The sequence below is a fragment of the Prinia subflava genome, chromosome 5 (assembly GCF_021018805.1).
Source record: "Prinia subflava isolate CZ2003 ecotype Zambia chromosome 5, Cam_Psub_1.2, whole genome shotgun sequence".
NCBI lineage: Eukaryota > Metazoa > Chordata > Aves > Passeriformes > Cisticolidae > Prinia > Prinia subflava.
In genome coordinates, this window is record NC_086251.1 from 8,831,952 (window position 1) to 8,849,498 (window position 17,547).

The 17,547-nt window shown below is 35.1% G+C and overlaps 1 protein-coding gene across 1 annotated transcript in view; it reads left to right on the plus strand.

The window, feature by feature from the left end:
- Positions 1–17,547, plus strand: part of CCDC73 (coiled-coil domain containing 73) — a 71,634-nt gene that overhangs the window by 33,967 nt on the left and 20,120 nt on the right. The window contains exons 6-12 of the mRNA XM_063397398.1: positions 558–593; positions 2,319–2,393; positions 4,202–4,240; positions 9,435–9,570; positions 11,006–11,085; positions 16,567–16,695; positions 17,048–17,107. Of these exons, the coding sequence (XP_063253468.1) occupies positions 558–593; positions 2,319–2,393; positions 4,202–4,240; positions 9,435–9,570; positions 11,006–11,085; positions 16,567–16,695; positions 17,048–17,107 (555 nt within the window). The remainder of the gene's footprint in view (positions 1–557; positions 594–2,318; positions 2,394–4,201; positions 4,241–9,434; positions 9,571–11,005; positions 11,086–16,566; positions 16,696–17,047; positions 17,108–17,547) is intronic.

The window sequence follows — 17,547 nt, forward strand, 5'->3', positions numbered from 1 at the left end:
ATTTTTATATTTCAAAAACCTCCTAGAGAAGAAAATGCTTCTTCTAATATTTTCCTTATTCTGTTTTGCTTTGTTTGTTTTTTCCCCTCTAATTTAGCATGACCTCAGCAAGGGTAGATTCATAAACCATGGTAAAAGATCTGCCACACAAATTACCCTGCTCAACATTTGAAAGTGTGTTTCACTCTTGTGTTTTATTCTCCATATTACAGTAAGCAAACACAAGTGCTGAGAGACCTTGCAGAGAACATTCATAGGAACTGAAACTGTTGCCCAGGGTGATGAAGAATTTATCATTAATGCTGCATCACAATCATGGCACACAAAAAAGAAATTAACAAGCAATTAGGTTTCTTCCTTGAAAAAATAATTCGAGATTCACAGACTTTTCCTTGTAACTCTACATTTCCTACAGTTACAAAAAAAAAAAGCAGGAACTATACTATGCAGTTTAATATAACTATATTGTCTTGTTTATTTGCATGAATAAAATTATTGCCATGTGCTGTTCTTATTTTTTTGTTTGTTTTGGTTTTTTTATGTGACTGACAACCAAGTTACAGGCAAGGATGTTTGCCATGGAAGAAGAAAAGGTACTCCACAATTGTTTGTTGTTTGTCATCCAAAGAGGAGCATAAGCAAATGATAATGATATAAAACTTACTAAACATGTTTTAAGTATAAACTAAGTATATTACATTATGTTGCTGGCTATGGCCTTTGCAAATGAAATGTCTTTGTAACTTTGTTATTTCTGTTTTTTTGTTGATAGACTGTAGAACTTATGAAGTGTCACTGCTTGTGCTAAAAATCAGCTGAGGAAAGAGTGTTCTTTGATAGTTCCATATTGGAGCTATACAAAATTTGCTTTATTCTAGAGGGGTGGGTTAAATTGGGATAATTGGCCTTTACAAGTAGTACTGAAAAATAACATTTCTAACATTTTGTTAGGGATTTTATTGATTTGGCTGAGCTGGTTTCCTAAGGTACTTGACCTAAACAGAAACAAGATAAATTTTAGCCTGAATTTATGTAGATTTTGTTAGTTACACAAGTTTTTCTACCAGGCTGAATGCCCAGTTCCTCCTCTGAATGATTTACATTTGGTGTACAATGAACCTTTTTCAAACACTGAAGTCAGTGAATGTCTGCGTGTGGCCTCTATTTTTTAATTTAAATTTCCCAGTGGTTTAGAGCAGATGAATATGCTGGATGTGGCACAAGAAGTGGCATAGAAATTTGCAAACTGGTTAAATGGCTTGAAAGTATATCAAAGTAAACTTCATGTCTGCTGCATTGATATTTATTTTATGTTTATTTTATATTTTCTGGTTGAGTAATTTTCTTGACTGGGAGTTTGGAGTTTTTTCTTGTTAAGACAATTCATTTGTTCACACATACCCATTTATTAATCTCTGATTTGTATTTTCAACAACAGCTTCAGAATGAAACTGTATGCTGATTAATTTTTCCTTCTAACTATTTCCATTGAATTGAATAGTACTTTCAGTACTTTATACCAAAGTAACTGAAAGAGTAAATTAAGCTCAAGACAGAGTTGAAATACCAGTTTTTGCACCAATTTAGATTATATTTACTATTAGTGGTCAGAGTGGTTTTGGAAGATTGCACAGTGAGCACTATGTTGGAAATGACTGGAACGTGTAGGGTTGAATGGATATATTTGTGTTTTCTGGCATATTCTGTGGTATTTATTCTGGTCTGCATAGGATTGACTGCAGCCAGTGATTCTTATCGGATTTAATTCTACTGAAGTCCTTTGGCTTTCTGATGTGCAAATTCTATATGTTTGTCTGTATATGCATTCACACACACACATATGGATAAATATGTAAAAATGTACTTGCATTTAGTGATTCTAGACATAGCAGGTTACAGTTCACTCTTTGTGGACTGGGAAAACCGAACAGGCTGTTTCTGTGAAGATCCTACTACTGCAGACAAGAAAATGGATTTACCCGATACCTTTTGTTTTAAAATTTAGTATCTTAGTTCCAAATAATGTGTGAGTTCTGCCTTTGTCAGGCTTGTCTCTCCCAGAACAGATAATTTTAAGGCTCGATGAATAGAGTGAAAATTACTGATTAATAAGAGGTGAAAATATACTATTGTGTTTTCACTTCTGTTTTTATAGCAATATATGTCTACATTTTAAAATTATTTAGCTGAATTATTCACAAATGAATTTTTTTGTCATAGTGGAGTAACACTTTATTTTTGTAACATTGTTTTTGATAAATTCTTATTGTAAATGCATTTATTCTGCCCAAATCCTGAAGTACAGCTTTTGTTGAAAGGGAAAATACCAACTTGCTGTAGAAACAAAAGAAAAAGAAATTGATGGACTGAAAGAAACATTAAAAGCATTACAGGTAAATTACTGCTTTTATAAAATAACATTTCTTGGAAGGCAAGTGTTTTGTTTTTAAGTTTTTTACTAGTAAGGAAATTGTTGGTTTTAAGAGGATCTTTAAGGCTTTATTGTTTAATTTTTCTAGGACACCTCACTCTGTAATGCTGAGTTTCTGTTCTGGTCTTCAGTGTCAAGACTACTTTAAGTTAACCTTCCAGCTAATGTTCTTTTCCTCCAGAAGAAGACTCAAAAGTCTGAACAGTGTGTGAAATGTGCTTTCTTTCAACTTCCACAGCCTTCCTCTTTCTTCACCTTCTTGTTTTCTTACTTCTCACCTGTCTGGGATCCCTGGTTTTGGACTCCTAAACAGAACTGAGTTTTCACCCTGGGCCTCCAGCTTGCAGGGCTCCCTGTGTTTTTTCAGTGTTTTCCTCTGTTTCACTGGGACGTTTCTGTATTTACACTTGATCCATGGCTTAAGAGCAAGGCAGATATATGGAAAATGGATCACTAGCATTGTAATGCATTGTCAGATTTCAGGTATTACCAGGCATTAATTATTTTTCTGCCCAAAACTGAGTGGGATAATAATTCTATTGAAAACAAAATGGCTATAATGGATTTTTACTTTGATTTTGAAGCTTGTGTTGATTCTGAGTAACGTTCTCATATAATGGAATGCACTTACTTGGTAGCAGACTGTTTGTTTAATCGCTGAATGTATTTTAGGAGCAAAAGAAATTGATTCTCATGATTTGCCTTCTGAGCAATAGCTGTAAGGATTTTGTTGCCTTGCTAAAACCTTGGTGCAGCACAGATGATGTAGAATATCCATCCCTCCATGGTCTGCTGAACATAATATGTGGACAGCAGGAGTAATGAAAGATCCCACTGACCTTTCTTTTGTAAGATAAACCACAAATTTTAAAAAATTTTATCTTAAATGTTGAATGTTCACAGATGAAGCATTTGTGTCACAGTACTGTTCAGATCTACGAAATTCTGCTGTGGCTAGAGGAAGCAGGAGGTCAGAATGGAGATGGGGTCCCAGGGAAATTGTTTGGAAATGAGCCTAATACAAGAGTGAAGAATTTTAAATTCAATTCTGTATTCCTCTCTGTAGAGTCAGAAGTCTACCTTAAAATGATTGTTATCTAGGTGTTTTCCTAGAAATAATATTTTTATATAAGATTTGTGCACTCTGGGTTCTTTGACATTACTCTGTTTTTCCCTCTTACACTTAAGCATTATGCAAATCCAAATACTCTTATCAGTGGGGTATTAAATAGTGTTAATATCTTCTAATGTCAGCCTTATATTATTAAGGCATGTAAGATTGGTACATTGTATCTTTATATGCTGCCATTTAGAATGTCTAGTAAGATGTTTTTGGGGTTTTTTTCCCAACAGGGAACACACTTCTATTCCTGTAGGAGTTGAGGGAATACTTTAATTTCTATCTGTGTCATCTTCTCTGTTTATTTCTAAGGGTTTTGTCTACAGACTGTGGTCCATTTGTGTGTTATTTTTATGATGCCTGTCAGAAAACACACATGAAGGATTTATGCACCTTTTCAAAACTCCTCTAGTAACAAATCAGTATAAAGTGGTTTTACATAATTTAAATATTGAAGTAACATTATGAAGTAAAGTGAATATAATAATAAATGAAATTGGGCCATCATTAATTCAAAATCAGCATTATTGTATTGGATGGATTAATAACAAATACAGATAAATCCTAGGTATAACAATACTTAATTGTGTAGGTTGTTGTCAGAAAAAGTCTAAGTACCATTTAATGAATTACTCTCTGTTGTTTTACAGATTTCAAAATACACTTTGCAAAAGAAACTGAATGAAACGGTAAGGAAAATAATAAAAGTAAAAACATAAGGAGCAGCTTTAATGAAGAGTATGCCTAGGGTATAATGCACAACCATCTGACTTTAATACTTCAATAATATATGATAATTATTACAAGTAACACAGAGGTATCAGCTTCAAATCTGAAAATCTTACAAATGCAATGTTTTTAGGTTTCTATAGGGTGATATCTACTGTTCAGCATGTGGTATTTTTTCCTCACTGAATTAAAGTAGAATTGCTATATTTGTTCTCTTTATAGATTAAAAATTTTTTATTAGACTGTCATTTTAAAAATGTATTTTTCTTATTCTATTAGGATCTAGCATAATAATCTCAAAAAATAATAGAGAATTCCTAGCAATTCTAGGTTTTGTTTTAAAGAAAAACTGGTGGTTTTCCACTCTTTTTCACTCCTCAGAATTAGTTCTTAACCTCAGTTTCCCTGAACAGTTTAGATTTCATCCAGTGCAGCTTTACTCCCTTTGACACAGGGAATAAATTTACCCAGAGTGACAGCGTAGTGGCTCTGAACCCTGTTGTCTGTTTTAGGAAGTGAAAGAGTGAGCCACAGAAACATTGCTAGGCGTGATTGAATAAATGCTGTGAAAATTCTGCTGCTGCTCAACTGGAAAGAATAAAGATAATACTGTCAGACCATTACAAACTGTGATTTTAATTAAGAAGCTCAAAAAACTAGAGTCCAGTTTAGCTTTAAGTACCATGACATTTGTACTGAAAGTCATCTTCAACGCTACAGTGGTTTTACACAAAATATGGTGAAATTGAATAATGTGCCCTCTGACCTGGGAGATAAGGCTACAAGTTAAAGATCAAAGGCAACATAAAATCTGTTTTGTCTTACTTCACTTTTAACTTGTATTTATTCCTAAAATGCAGCTGATCTGAAAATGTGTTGAAAATATACAGAATAATTGGACTTACATTTAGGTCATTTCACCTATTATCTTTCTTTCATAACTTACAAGCTCAGTCTTCCACATGAATGAGAATATTTAAAGGACAACACCTTTTCTGTAAGCTGGAAATGCATCTATGCTGCTTAAACAAATATATTTCTTATGTTCATAAACTTTTCATTAATTGATCATTTGAATATTTTGAAAGCATTTACTTTTATACATAGTATGGCAATTTAAAATGCTATTGAGTGAGGGCAAGATGCTAGAAATCCTCTTTTGCATGTAGTGCTAAACAGTACATGTACAGTTGGGACTTAGGGAAAATGCTCTGATATGAAATGATGAAAACAAAATACCCCACAAGGTGAACAAAAGTGAATTCTTTCCTGGAACCTTCTGCAGTAGGGGGCTAATGCAGTTTTAGACCAAGTTTAATTCTACCAACGAATGGTTGCACTGAAATAAGTGCTGCGTTCAAGGGATCAAAGGAGTAGCCACGCATGTAGACTCTTGGTCACCACCAATGGCAAAGTGTTTAAAGATAAAATGGATGCAATTCTGAACCAATCATTTCTCTGAGACCAATTTCTATTTCCGTTTTGTTAAAGACAGATTAGATGGTTCTCTGGTGTGTGTTTCGAGAGGAAGCAGATGTGCGGTTCAGTTTATATCTGGCACCTTAGAAACCCTGACAATCAGTGAAGGAGCTTCTGTGCATGCTGGGGACTGGGTGTGCCTTACCAATGCAGCTTTTTTATTCTGTTTTTGTTCCTTTAATTCTGTTCTTTTAGAATAGTTTATGCAGTGTTAATACTTGACATAAACACCATGTTTTAGCATGCTGTCTAGTTAAGTTTATACAAAAATTGTAGTGGTGATGTCATTCTTACCATATACGCTATAATTTTGAAATAGTGGAAGGTTTTGTTTCATACTGAAAGACAGTAGAGAGACAAACAAAAAAAGGATTTTTTTGTCTTCTTTTATTTATTAGTCTTTATTATTGACTTTCTTTTCCCCATAATAAAAGTATTGTTTGTGGCACAGTCGTTTTGCACCTCACAGCATATGGACAGTAGCACTCATGCGGTCAGGAGGCTACAGGAGGATTACTACAAAACCAGTTCAACTGATAGAATACACTTGAGTGTGGGTTCTGTAGTGTATTGGTTTTCCTGCTGCTGAAATTAGGCAGTAACTGGAGGAAAATAGTTAGGTGTTGGTTTCCTGACAGATGATACACTGGAGAATGCCCGAACTCTTTTTGTAAGGTATCTGTTCTTGTCTTCCCTTACTGTTTTTATTGGAAACTAAATGTATGTGAAACCATTTAGTGCAGCTGCAGTCAAATGGTCTAGGTTGATTAAACCCTTCCGCTCTTCAGAAAAGTGGGAATTTGGATCCACATCATTCCCAGCAGTTCACCTGACCTGTGCCCAGGAACTGTTTACATGAGTCCTACTTGGCACAGGCCAAAATCTGTCAAGGATATTTTAACAGCAGTACAGGCATTTCCTGAGAATTTCCCTGCCACCATTTACTTTTCTAATACAGGTGTAGTCATCGAATGAATGAAAAAGTAATTACTGCAAAATGTTAATTAAACTTTAAAAGTTGGTTTGCTCTTAATAATCTGATATAGAAATGTTGGTTTTGTTTCCTTTCTGCGTCTTTTAGGAGTTTGTCTGTAATCATACTATGTTGTTTAAAAACACAATGAGGAGGCAGAGATAACAATATAAATTAAACCCAATTATTTTTAAGTAGAAAAATGGAGAGAACTTGAAGAACTGTTGTGAAAAAAAAATCCTGTTTTGAAGATCTACATTTCATAGCCCTTTGCATAATTTTCATGTAATCTTGCCTTAGGTCTCCATGCCATTACATCTACTTTGTTTCTCTGACACTTTCACCCCCCAGTTACCACCTTCTGCTTCACTGAGTACCTCTGACTAGTGACTCCATTTCCAGAATATCTTTGAGATATGAGCAATTCCCTCTTTGTGTTTCTCCAGTCACCCACTTGACCCTAAGCTATTTCTTGGGTCTAGTTCCACCAAGAAATCATTGTGCCTCAACAAGCCATATGGCCACAATCAATTCCACTCCCCATCCCAGCTTATCTTTATTACTGGTGGAGGGCAGGGCAATAATTCCTGTTCTTGCAGTATCAGACATAAGGAAGAAGAACCAAGATTCTGTGGGTCTCCCTCCAACTCCAGGGTCATCCACTCCCCATCCTGCAGTGTCTCCTGGTGTTTCTTGATTGTCTTCTATGGAAAAATGTTTTACAACCTTTTCACTGTGAGGAGATGAATCACATACTCAGGCTTTTATTTCTCTTCCATTAAGCCTGGAGAGAAGCCTGCCATCAAAAATCGTATTTAGGCAAGTGTTAAGCTCTTAATAAAAGTCTTGCAGATAGAGCAGGTTCCCTGGAAAGAGCCCTGTGAAGTAGCAAAGCATATTTCAACTTTTTGAGGGAGGAGGAGGGACTAACACTATCTTGCTGACTAAAGAAAAGAATTGGGATAACACTAAGAAAAAATCCATATTAAAAACTGCAAAACCCCTCAGATTTTGCCACAAGCTGTTCAAGTCTCAAATTAGGGCTGTCTCTCTGTTCATCGATCTCTTAGAATAAACATACCTGAGGAAACTACTAGGAAAAAAAAAGAAAATCTTTCCTTTTAATGTTTTTTGTTATAAAATTCCCCTCCTAGCATTAGTTAAGTGTGGATCTTCAACAGTTAATTTATGATTAGGAAAAAGAGAAAGTATAAGAACATTTTCAACCTACATTCCTTGCAGTGATTTCTGTAAGTGGTGGTGTTTCTTTACCAGTGCTTCCATTATGACTTTCCATTTGCTGTAGTGTGTTTAATTTCATACCTTATAAAACATGAGAAATTTGTATTGTATATCCTGTTTTGCTAGTCTTATGGTGGTCATTTCTTTTGATTACTATCAGCTTTTATTATCCTCTGATGCCTGGACATGTATTGCATTTGTTACTGTGTGGAAATGGAGCCAAACAGACTGGGCCAGATGCATCCTGGTGTAACTTGAATTTACACACAGGAATGAATTTGGACCAGTTCATTTTAATTGCTGTGTTGCTCTACTGTGGATTAGAAATAGATTAGATGGCTATCCTTTCTGAGGAATTAATTTAACCCATTCTCTTCAGAGAAAATTACTTTTAAAATTCACCAAATAGTACCTACAAAGCTGTTAACAAAAATACAATATAAGAAGAACACAAGAATCTTATTATTACAAGGATAACAAGTAGCTTAAAAAAATGTGTCACTTAACTGTTTCCACAAAATGAGAGAGATTGGTAAAATTCATTAAATATATTGCACTTAATTACCACATGGGTTTCTTTGTGGTGTTACTTAGGCTAACATGTGAATAGAACTAAAATAAAGTGTTAGATGCTTACAAAAGTATTTATAATCTTCCCCTGCAGATACACACATATTTCATCATATTTCAAGATACTAGAATGGCTAATTGATACTGAGGAGTTAAGAATTCCTGATTTAAAAGTTATTTGTATTTTTCCAGGAAGCATGTGGTATTAATCTACATTAGTCTCACCAATCTAAACCAAAGTCACCTCTACTCTAGAAGTACTTGATGTGGTCTGATTTTTAGCAAGTGTGTTGAAATTCTTTTATTTGAGTGTGTCAAAACCACAAACTCTCTCCTAATTGCCCTTGGCCATGCCATTTTTTACAAGCCCAGAAGTGAGATGGAGGAGGCTGCCAAGCAGGGCCAGTGGAATCAGTGTCCCAGGGCCATGTCCATTGGTTTTTAGTATCTCCGTGAACAGATTCTGTAGCCTGCCCATGCAGCCTGTTCCAGTGTTTGCCACCCTTAAAATAAATGTTTTTCTCCTCAAGTTTAAGTGAAATTTCCTGTCTTTCACTTTTTGTAAGTGAGCACCACCAAAAGGAGTCTGGCTGTGATTTCTTTATTCCTTTCTCACAACACCTCCCCTGCTATATCCACATTTATCAGCTCCTCTCCAAGCTGAACTGTCACAGGTCCCTCAGCCTCTCCTCTAATGTCAGGTGCTCAAATCCTTGGATTATCATGATGACTCTTTCTTCCTGCTATTTGGAAAAGGGAAAGGTCATTAGATATGAAATAGACAACTGAAGGATTCTGGAAATGATTTTGCATTTATGCTGTTATGTTCAAAAGCACTTGGAGAGCTACTTACTGTCTTTCAATGGGTGCTTCATTTATGTTCCTAACAGGATCAAAAGTTGCAGATGCACTTAACAGCAAAAGAGGAGCAGCATAAGAAACTGAATGAAGTTGAGAGGTGTTATGCTACTATTGCATCTCGGTTTGGAATTGTAAAAGGTGTTCATGACAAACTGGAGCACAGTGGTATGTATGACTTAAATGCTCTCAGCACCTGGTTTTGCTGTGCTCTGACAAAACTGAGTTGGAGACACTTGAAATATCAGAAAAATAGCAGCTACCCCATGCCAAGCATCAAATATCTTGATAGGTTCCTCAGTGGTCTTAGCTGATCCTCTGCTACAGTCTCGTGTGTGACCACACAGGAAATTATATCAAGGAACTACCAAACAAAAAACTAAAAAACCTTTTAATTACTGAATCTTACTAAATTTTTTGTTTCTGCCTGAAACTAATTTCTTTTTTTCAAATCTAGTTTGAATAAATTGGTAACATATTCTATGTATATTTGTGGTGTTTCAGTACCTCAAGTTACTTGATGTATTCAACTTCTAAAATTTTAAATCCAGAACATTACTGGCTAACCAGTGTCTGCCGATTGTAGTTCAAAGCTAGAGAGTGAGCACATGACTTTTGCTGAAAGATAGGAGAGAGTTTTACCAATTTTGGCCTGCTTATTTTTCTGGGGGGTTTTCCAAAGTTGTGTCAGAAGATAACAGTTACATTCATCAGTATTTTAGTCTTTTTAACTCGTATTCTCATTCAAAACTGCAAAATTGCTTATTGTACAATGAAGCTGTTGTCCATCATTCCCCATAGTGGACCATTTCTAGCAGAAAAGGAGAGGACTTTCTGTGTGTCTACAATTCTTGTGTTCAAGTGTAGTGCTAGAAAACTATTGAGGAAAATGAAGAAAAATATCAGGGGTGAATGAAGAGGAATCAGAAAATAGAAAAGGATGAAGGGGAACCTCAGAGGATCAAAATAAAAAGATTGAATAGAGCTGTCTGAAAAAGTACAGGAACCAAGAAATATCTTCAGCTTTTCATTGTGGAATTTCAAGAAATTTCCTGGTGATATCTTCACCTGTATAAAGTTTGAGAGAAAATTCCCTTCCCTTTCAGCAGGAATAGAAGTAATTCTTAGAATTTTTTGCTGTGCTAGCCTCTGTTGTTTTCCTGTCTCCCAAGGCCCATATGCATATAACTCTGTATGTCTGTTACCTCAGTTATGAATTTGTTCTGTGGCCCATTATGTTCTGTGTTAGTCTGAAAATAATTAAACTCATCAGAAAATTACAAGCAAAGCTTTAAAAAATAAAACCCAGATTAAAAGTCCTACTAAAATGACATCATAAAACACTAAAAATTAAATTTTGGTTACAAAAGGCAAGCCAACATACAGAAAAGTCTTAAGTCATTGTTTGAGGTATAGACACCAGGTACTACTTGGTATAATCCTCCAGTGTGGTATCAAACTACACAGAAAAAGTAGTTGAATCATATTTGCAGATTTAGGTTTGTTTTCAAGAATAAATTATATGCACAGCTAGTCCAGTTATAAATCAATATTTGTTCAAATGTGAAATTATTTGTTAACATGCTTTAATTTTTGTTTAAAGTGCAGGAAGCCATACAACACAACAAGAAACTAGCATCAGTGAATAAAAGACAAGAGACTGAAATAAGTAATTTGAAAGAAGTAAGTGCACATTTCTGAAAGGAGAAGGATCCTTGTGGGTCCCTTCCAATTCAGAATATTCTTGGGGTCTTCCAAAAGCTGCTGGCATATTAACAGAAGAAGTGGACAGGCAGCAGAACTGTTTTTCGTTCTATGACAAATGGCAAAATTAGCTTCCACAGGCACTTCAGTTAAAACTGCAACAACTCTGAGAATTTTCTGTAACCTGTGAATTTTTATTTACCTCTACAGCATCCTCCTTGTTTCTTGCTAATTACTAGTAACCTCTCTTTTCCCTGTGCTTCCATCTCTTCTCCATCTGATGAGGAAGGTAGCAATGGTGTTTTCAGTTTAGTCAGAGATACAACATGAGGAGCAGTTGCCATGGAAGCGAGCTGGTGGCTTGAACATGGGATAAAATGTGGAACTGAATCCCTGAAGTGGGAGAGTTTTGTGACAAGGCAGCTGAGACTTCAGATCATGGTGATTCTATTTACAAGGAAGTTGTCACTAAGCTCTTTTCTCCTGCCTCTATTCAGGAGCTCCACTTTGCCAAGTACATTTTTGAGTTGCACTCTTGAACATAGGTTATAGGGGGAAGAATAATGTTCTTTTCCCTTTGAGCTGTTTCTTAAGATCTGACAAGAGAAAAACAAAAGGACATTCATAAGTCAGAATTGTTCTATAAACTCAGTATCTTTCCACACTATGTCTCTTCATATCTCCTTATCTTTATATTTCCCTTGTTTTAATCTTTTTTCTCCTGTAGATTCTGTAATTATTTTATGTAGGGATCAAATACATGATTATCTCAACTTCTTGACCTAATGTTAATCCCCAGTTTCCAGATGATTGCTTTGAATTACCATGGAATCTTTGCCAAGTTTATGAGTGTTTTTGAAAACAAAAAAAGCCAGGGGTGGAATATAATTTGTACATGAGGAAAAGGGACCATGATAATTTTATATTTGGGTTATATTGACCAAAAAATGGATGTTTAACTTTTTACCTTTCTTTTCCTGAAAAATGGGATTTGAAGGTACAAAAGTACTGTAAATTCTCCCTGAATCTACTGTTTTTTCCTTTCTTCTTAAGAGCATGTAGCCTCTTATTGTTAAGGTTCCTTGGAGTATGATTCCACTAAATACCAGACTTAAAATTTAATTTTATCTTGAAATACAGACATTTTGAGATTTTTCTTTCTTTATTTCATTCTTACCTTCTTTAGTGCTTAACTTAAATTTTGTATTTATTACATGGCAATATTGTAGCCACAGTAAAAACTAATCGGGAATTCAATTTGGATTTTTTTAGTTACATACTAGAATAAAACATGACAAACCTCACTGTCAAAAAGATGAAGTTTCGAAGTGATCAAAGATTTCAGAGTTCTTGCCCTCATAAAAGCAGACTGAAATCCACAGTAACAGTAAAGCAGAACCCTTGAAAATTTCTCAAATTAATTTATATATCACAATTAAGTCTTAGAGTATTTAAAAATGTTTATTTAGCTGCATAATTCAAATGATAGGTTATACGTAAAAACTGTATATATTTATCTGGAATATTTGATGGATGGAAGAGAAACAGAAAAATATTGGAAGGTGGTGGTAACTTTCCTTTCAAAGGAAACTTTCAAAGGTAACTTTCCAAGCGAAGCCATGCTTGTTAGGATGCTGATGTCATAACTCTGAAGGTTTGAGAGCAGTTCTGTCCATGCATTGTGTACACTCCAACTCTGCAGTTCCTTTTAAAAAAGGGAAATTATTTGCATGTGACAGAAACAGGAGTGTTCATCTAAAATGCAGGATATCTTTATTGTAGTATATTCTAAATTAAAAAGTGAGGAATTTTAGAAATATTTCAGGATCACAGTAAATTGGATTTATTGCTTTTGGTGAGACATTAAGAATAATTAATTACTTAGCATTCTCTGAGAGTAAATAATTTGAGAGGTAAGAAAACAGAAATGTTTAAGAAAATTTTACATCTGTGAGTAACATAGGTGTGAGAGAGAAATTGAGATTTAGGTACTCCAGCAATCAAACATATTATTTGATCCAGTCTTTTTTTCAGCTGTACTCGTGATTCTTAAGGTCATGAAGGGTTATGAATTTTAAATAAAATACTGTTAGATAAGCAGAGAAAGGAGGCCAACTGAAACTTAATCCAGCTTCCTCAGTTCAGCAGGAAATGCCTATATTGTAGTTATTTCTGGATTTCTCATCGGTTTTCAGTATTTGACCACCCTATTCTGAACAACCTAACCGGGATATTTGGAAGAGTTTTGAAAAGGGATTACCAGGCTGTTTTCACTTGCTACATAGCTGAAAGAAGTCATGATATCAACAGCACAATTTCAGACAACTTCTAAAGCTGGTTTTATCTGCTTTGGAGACTTGACTGACCTCTAACAGCTCTGACAACTTCTAGGTTCAATCTTCTTTCCTCTGTAACCTCAGTGCTGGAATGGGAATGACTATCCATGGTACTAAAATCTTAATTTGGTTGTCAGCTCTTATCACAGCCATTACTTTCACTCAGACCTGGATGATCTCACACATTTGTTCTTAATGGGAATGTGAAGTTAGTGAATGCTATTTAACATTTGTGGATAAAAGTAAACTATTCTCCAATTTTAATGAATGTGCAAGTGTGTTATGAGGGTGTTAAATATGTACAACAGTAAACTTGAGTGAAATTGAGGTCTGTTCTGCACAGGTTTACTCTTCTGAGGTTTCAGGAAAGAAATATTATATAGAGAGGTTGTAATTTTTTCTTGACATTGCCTGCTTCAAGTCCAGTTCCTAAATTGTAATGTAATGGACTGTGGCAAATTTTTCTTTCAGTAATATTTTTGGATTTGAACATTTTGATACTCAGTGTGGTAGGATGCTTTTCAACCACTGTGAAAATGCTTGCATTGATATCTGTCCAAGAAAAAGCTTTCTGTCCTTCTGCTGCTTGAAAAACAACTCTGCTGCTTAAGACCCAAAAGATTACAAGAGGGTTGCAGCAATGTAGGAAGACAGCAAACAGATATAGGTGTAATTTTGAATACAGGTAAAGTTTTCATAGGGTATCAGTCATGGGAAGTGGTTGCATCTGCCTGTGCTGGCTGCTTTTCCCGTCCCACACCACTTCTTTATGCTGGAACATGTATTTGTGTGACCTTAAGGGAGGGTACAATTAATATTTTGTATTGAACAAAACTAGATTTGACAAAAACCAAAATCCCCAAAACCACAAAAACCCCTCCAAACTCCCAAAAAACCCCAACCAAGAATGTGGAAGTTTTAGCCTAGACCAGCTCAGAGAAGGACTGGGATTTTGGGACACTCTTGCCTTACTCTGGCATGAAGTGTTTTTGAAGCCATGTCCCTAAGCATTGGCTGCTAGCAACAGATCAAGGGAATGGGTTTAAAGCCTTATCAATGTCTCTCAGCACACCCCAGAACTGATAAAATTATTTTCCACATTCTACATATTTTATAGGTTTTTTTGCTACTATTTGTGGTTTTAATAATGAGCGAAAGCTACTAGGAAAAAAGCAAACACTCTGGGGTGATATTTTAATTAATTTCAGAGTACAAGAAAATACATGTATGTATGTAGAAAATAATTTCTTAAATTCTTTTTGTGGCTACAAACCTTGTGATTTCACTCACCAAGAGAAACTTTGCCATTATTTTTGGTGGTTTCATTTGTGGGGGGGCTTTTGGGAATTTGTATTGGGTTCTGGCAGTTTGTTGGGTTTGGTTTTTCCTGCCTACAGCTTTGTAGGAGTAGATTTGGGTTTGCTTCCAGATGGATTGTACACACCCACCTGCCATTGCAAAGAAGAAAATACAGTCATCTTTTCTACCTCAAGGGCATGATTTACTTCGCGTGCCTTGTGCTTTCCCCATGACAAAATAAGGTTTTTTCTATGCACTCTAACGCCTGACTTTTGGAAAACACCTGGCATCAGATCCACAGCAGGCTTTTGCACCTGCTGGTGTGGCATCCAGCCTGTGAGCTGTGCTCTGTCCCATTCATCTGCTTCTCTGTGCAGGCTGGCACACTGCACCTTTGCACTTTCCCAAAGTTAGAGCTGCTTGCACCTTCTGCCACTTAACAGCAGGAACTCTGCTTGCGTGGTTCATTACAGAGCCTTCTAGTAAATGCAGTCGTTTTTCTTAAAATGTCTTTTGCAATAAAGACAATTAAGGCATGTCTTTATTGCAAAAGATGGGGAAAACCTAACTAGCTTACAGAATAGAATAATTGTAAAGCATTGCTGGCTTTCAGTTCTGTAATTGATTCTGCAATTACACTTAGGACTTACAAGATCATTTTAGATTTATTTATGGCTAAAATATGTGAGAAATAAAGCCTCTAGCCAAAAATTGATTTATTTAAAAGTACTACCTATACTTGTATTTTCCATAAAACTTCATGAATTTCAGCTACAATGTAATCTTCCTTTCTTCTTTTGTACTGTTCTATGATTTTGTCCAGAACAGTTAAACCACTGGCCTGTGATAATTCTGTCTGTGATAACCGAAATTCCAGTTTTGTGAAGAAAAGTTAAACAGACCAAACTTAGTTGTTAGATAAAACTGTGACCATTCTGAATGCTTGGTTCACCACTATGGCATCACGGAGAATTCTTGATGCTATCTGTGAGCAGCATTCATAACCTCTGCTATTTGTCTGAGTAAACGTCAGAGCGCTCAAGGAGAGAGCGATATTAAACAGACTACCTTGCACCAGGATGGGAGGGGAGGGGGAGAGAAGGGCACAATATTTATGGCTCCAGGAACTATAAGTTGTAATTTAATGAGATCAAAGCATTTGCTGTTTATTTGCTGCACTAGGAGCTCTGAATAAACTGGTTACAAAACAAATTAAAAAAAAAAAAAAAAAGAAAAGAAAGAAAAACCCGCAGGATATTTAAAAGAGGATAAAGACTATAAAATCAAAGGTATCATGTTGTAGAACCTTCTAATATAAAATTAATTTAGCATTCTCTTGAGATTAAGTAATTAATGTTTCAGGAAAAGCAAAGATCCTCCAAATTTATAGCCAGTTCCTGTTTTTACCAGATAATCACTGTTCTCCCTTGGCTCCTCCTCATTCCCAAGAATGTACACAGTAGTTACAATAGTAATTCCTATTGTATAAATGGGTAAAGAACATTTTACCAGTACCAACTCAATGTTCACTTCTAATATACCTCTTGGATGAGAAAATAACAAAATGGTTAAGTAAATACTTGAAACAGAGTAAAATTGGCACAATAACATTTTACCTGTGAAAATAAACTTTCAGTCATGTGTGACAAGTTTGAAGTTTAGTAAGTCAGTCTTACACATTTTAGTACCTCTAAAAAATTATTCTGTTCTTTCCATACATTATTTCAAAGTAAGGCATGATAAAGATAGTTTAAAAGATTTGTCTCTGTTTTGAATTGCAATGCCTGTACTGGATGAACTATTTATATGTGTTTCCTGTGTTAAGGAACTGAAGAAAGTAACTACAGACTTGATAAGGTCCAAGGTCACCTCTCAGTACAGGGTGGGAGAAGAAAACATCAATCTTGCAGTGAAGGAAAAACAGTTTCAAGAACTGGAACAGAAAATCAGAATGGTATTTTGGTTTTTAAACAAATAGAGGTTTTGGTGATTATTTCCTATTCTTCATTCAGCAAACCTCTTGGCAGTGATCTCTGATGAATACAGATTAGTGATTCCTTTCTACTATATTGCAGATACAATTGAACTACTTCTGCTATAACCTTTTCTAAGGAAATAAATGTGCTATGAATGTCAGTATAATTTCATAGTAAAAAAATGGGTAAAAAGACATTAAAAAATAATTAAATTTCTTTAAATAGCCTCATGATGATTCACTATATCACATTAATACAATATTGTTAAAGAAAACAGACAGTAATTTTAAATCTCCTTTACTGTTCTTCATGCTCTTTTCTTTTTTTAAGGAGACAGCAGTCAGTAAAAAAGTTCAAGAAGAAAACACAAACATTAAAGAAGAAAAGCTGGTGAGTTGTTAATACAGCTTTGCTCTTTAAAAATCACTTGAGAATGTAGGTGCTATATTTCATGCTTAGGTTTCTTATTATACTAAGCTACAAAAACAGTTCACTTGTTTACACTTCAGAAATAGTTTAATACTGCCATAAGTGGTATCTTACTGCTCAGTTTTTAGAAAAAGTATTACCAGAACAAAGTCCATTATTTGACACTTTATTCCAAGTCTTACATTTTATCTTTGAATTCAGATGGGAGAAATTTGGTATTCCCATGAAACACTTGCCTACATGTGGGTTCAGTATAAAAAAGCCATAAGGCTGGCATAACATGCTGGCTGTTCTGCTTTCTGGTTGCCAACAGTTTATTCTAACACTGCTGGTATTGAAACCAGGTAAAATAGGAATAATGTATTAATGGTATATAAAGCAAATGATGTTCCATTCATACA